At 38.3% G+C, this 2,664-nt stretch overlaps 1 protein-coding gene across 1 annotated transcript in view; it reads left to right on the top strand.

Annotated features, from left to right (window-relative positions):
- LOC110300935 (beta-defensin 50) overlaps positions 1-2,139 on the top strand; it is a 7,732-nt gene extending 5,593 nt beyond the window's left edge. Inside the window, exon 2 of the mRNA XM_021171147.1 lies at positions 1,897-2,139. Within this exon, the coding sequence (XP_021026806.1) occupies positions 1,897-2,060 (164 nt within the window). The 3' untranslated portion in view covers positions 2,061-2,139. The remainder of the gene's footprint in view (positions 1-1,896) is intronic.
- Positions 2,140-2,664: the final 525 nt, after the last annotated feature.

Raw genomic sequence — 2,664 nt, forward strand, 5'->3', positions numbered from 1 at the left:
CAACTTTCTTCACTGATAATTGACAGAGGAGGGACCCAGTCCACTGTAAGCAGAACCAAGCCCGTGGTTCTGTCTAAGACAGCTGGCTGAGCATAAACCAGCCAGAGAGCTATTCTTCAGCACTCCTCCTTAGTTTCCATTTTAAGTTCAAGTTTATCTTTCTGCCCTGATTTCCCTCAAAGGTGGGCTGTAACCTGTAAGCTGAAAGAAACCCTTGACTAAGGTTTTGCCCTTTTTTGTATTTTCATTCATCCATTTACTCATTCATTCATTTATTGAGACAGGGTCTCACTATGTAGCCCTGGGTGGTCAAGAATTCCCTATGTAGAACATGTTGATCTTGAACTCACTAAGATCCATATTCCTCTGACAGACACCCAAGGGCTAGGACTAAAGGTGTGNACCACAATGCCCATCCCCAAAGTTGATTTTCATCTGAGTGACTTACCACACTGGCATACTGAAAAAAATCAGAGGAAGGGCTTTTGAATGGAAGTTCCTAACAACACAATTTTAGTTAAAGTAAAAATATTTTCCAAGCTTATTAGAGTGACACAGTGTACCTGACTTTAGGTTGAGCTGTCCCCTAGGACAGGGATGGCCTAGTTTGTTGATCTCCTTTGGGTGGTACAGTAAATGTCACAGACTCCAAGCTCTGTGTAGTTGAAGCCTAAGGCTAAAGTGACAGCAGTTTTAGATTCTGCTGAGTATGTCTCCCTAACTTGCAAGTTGTATCTTCTCTCTGCATTCCCAATCAGCTTATCCCTATGTGACTATATCTACATTTCTTTTCAAAAAGGTATTAAAAACCCTTATAGCTTTCTCCCATCTCATTTAATATCATTACTTCTAAAGTAATAGATAGGCCATCCCTGTCCTAGGGGACNGCTCAACCTAAAGTCTAGCTCCAAACAGCCAAATTCTTGGGAACAATGTTGCTGAGCTGGGAAAGACTTGCGTATTATTTACTTTCCTAATAATGACAAATGTAGAAGAAAGAGTTTATTTGTGCTTATGGTTATATAAGGACATAAGAGTCTGGCATGGCCTGGAGACCTCACAGAAAGCAGCAGATATAGTGGCTACAGCAGTATCCTAAGAGGTTATATTGAATACTAGAAGCATGAAGAACTAAGAGTACGGTGAGACCTTAAAATGTCAATACTAGTCACCAGTGACATACTTCCTCCAATAAGTGGGTATAAAACTCCCCAAAAGGAGCTATCATAGAGATCAAGTTTTCAAATATAGGAGACTATGAGAGAACATCTCTCATTCAAATAACCATGAGTCATGAAGCAAGGTGGTAGCTCACTAAATACACAGAAAACTACTGGAGTACCTAACTATTGGGACTTCATGGTACTGAGTAGAAGTCATAGTAGATTCTAACTGTAGAAAACTGATATCATCATAGAGTAAACATAATTTCCTCCTGATAAGAAAGGATGGCAAATTCCAGTAGAAATAAGGTTAGAGAGGTGGAAGAGCTGATATTCAAGAGGTAAGGGTCAGTCTAACTAAAGACAGAACATGAGTAGATGCATCAACTTCTCACAGACACAGACTCTACTGAAGCATTTGCAAACTGAGAAAAAACAATCACGTTTGCATTGTGGTAGAGTGAGTTTTAAAATGATCAGGGNTCATCACTTGATCTCCCTGTACATCCCAAGGCCTCTCCTTAAAAGAAAACAACGTCCAGAGTTTTGCCACTCTGCCTGACTAGTGAGCTGTTCACAGATCTGCTTTTCTTAGTTGTCTTAGACTGATTATCTTGGAAGGGAAAATTCTCTTGTGAGCTTTGCAGATCAGTATCTATCATCCTCAGCAAACATACTAAATTCATTGCACATACAACTAAAATATACTAATATCTGTGTTCTCTCCTTTCAGGNGTTGGCAGTCACCCTGGTACATTTCACATCAGGATCAAGTGTATGCCAAAAATGGAAGCTGTTTTCGGTGACGATTGCTCTTTCTATAGCAGCATGGGTGATCTCTGTAATAATACGAACTCTGTATGCTGCATGGTACCTGTGAGAATGAATAATATATAGAACACTGAAGCCATATAAAGAATATTTGACCATTGTTTCAATAAAGTGAAACATCCNTTGAAAAATGCTTTTGTCAGAACAAATTGAGTCCTGTGTCTCTTTTTGAAATAAGTTAATAAATGTAGGGGTGGAATATGAGTCTTGGAACCAAACAAGGGCCAGTAGACTCAATCTCATAACCAGAGGAAAGATGACCAGACATTAAATAATGTCATTTCAAATTCAAGTTATCTCTAAACCAACATGGGAGCAATATTGGGGGTGGTGTTGACTCAAGAGAGACTCCAGGAGCCATCTAGGAGAAGCTAAAAACTAGCAGATGACCTTCCTGAGATGGTTCCATCATGGACTGTAACACTATGATAGATTTACTCCATAAGGCAAGGCCTGGGAGATTATACTTTAGGAAAGATTCCAGCTATTAATATGCTTTTCCTGTAATTATTAAATATATATTTAACATACATAATATATATTTAAGATTGATATATATATGTGTATATACATATATATACACACATATATATATACATATATATATGTATATATATATAACAATCACTAGGTATTAGCCCACTCTTTTGAGCAGATTTCTGCAGAACAA

The sequence above is a fragment of the Mus caroli genome, chromosome 8 (genome assembly GCF_900094665.2).
Source record: "Mus caroli chromosome 8, CAROLI_EIJ_v1.1, whole genome shotgun sequence".
In the NCBI taxonomy this organism is placed as follows: domain Eukaryota; kingdom Metazoa; phylum Chordata; class Mammalia; order Rodentia; family Muridae; genus Mus; species Mus caroli.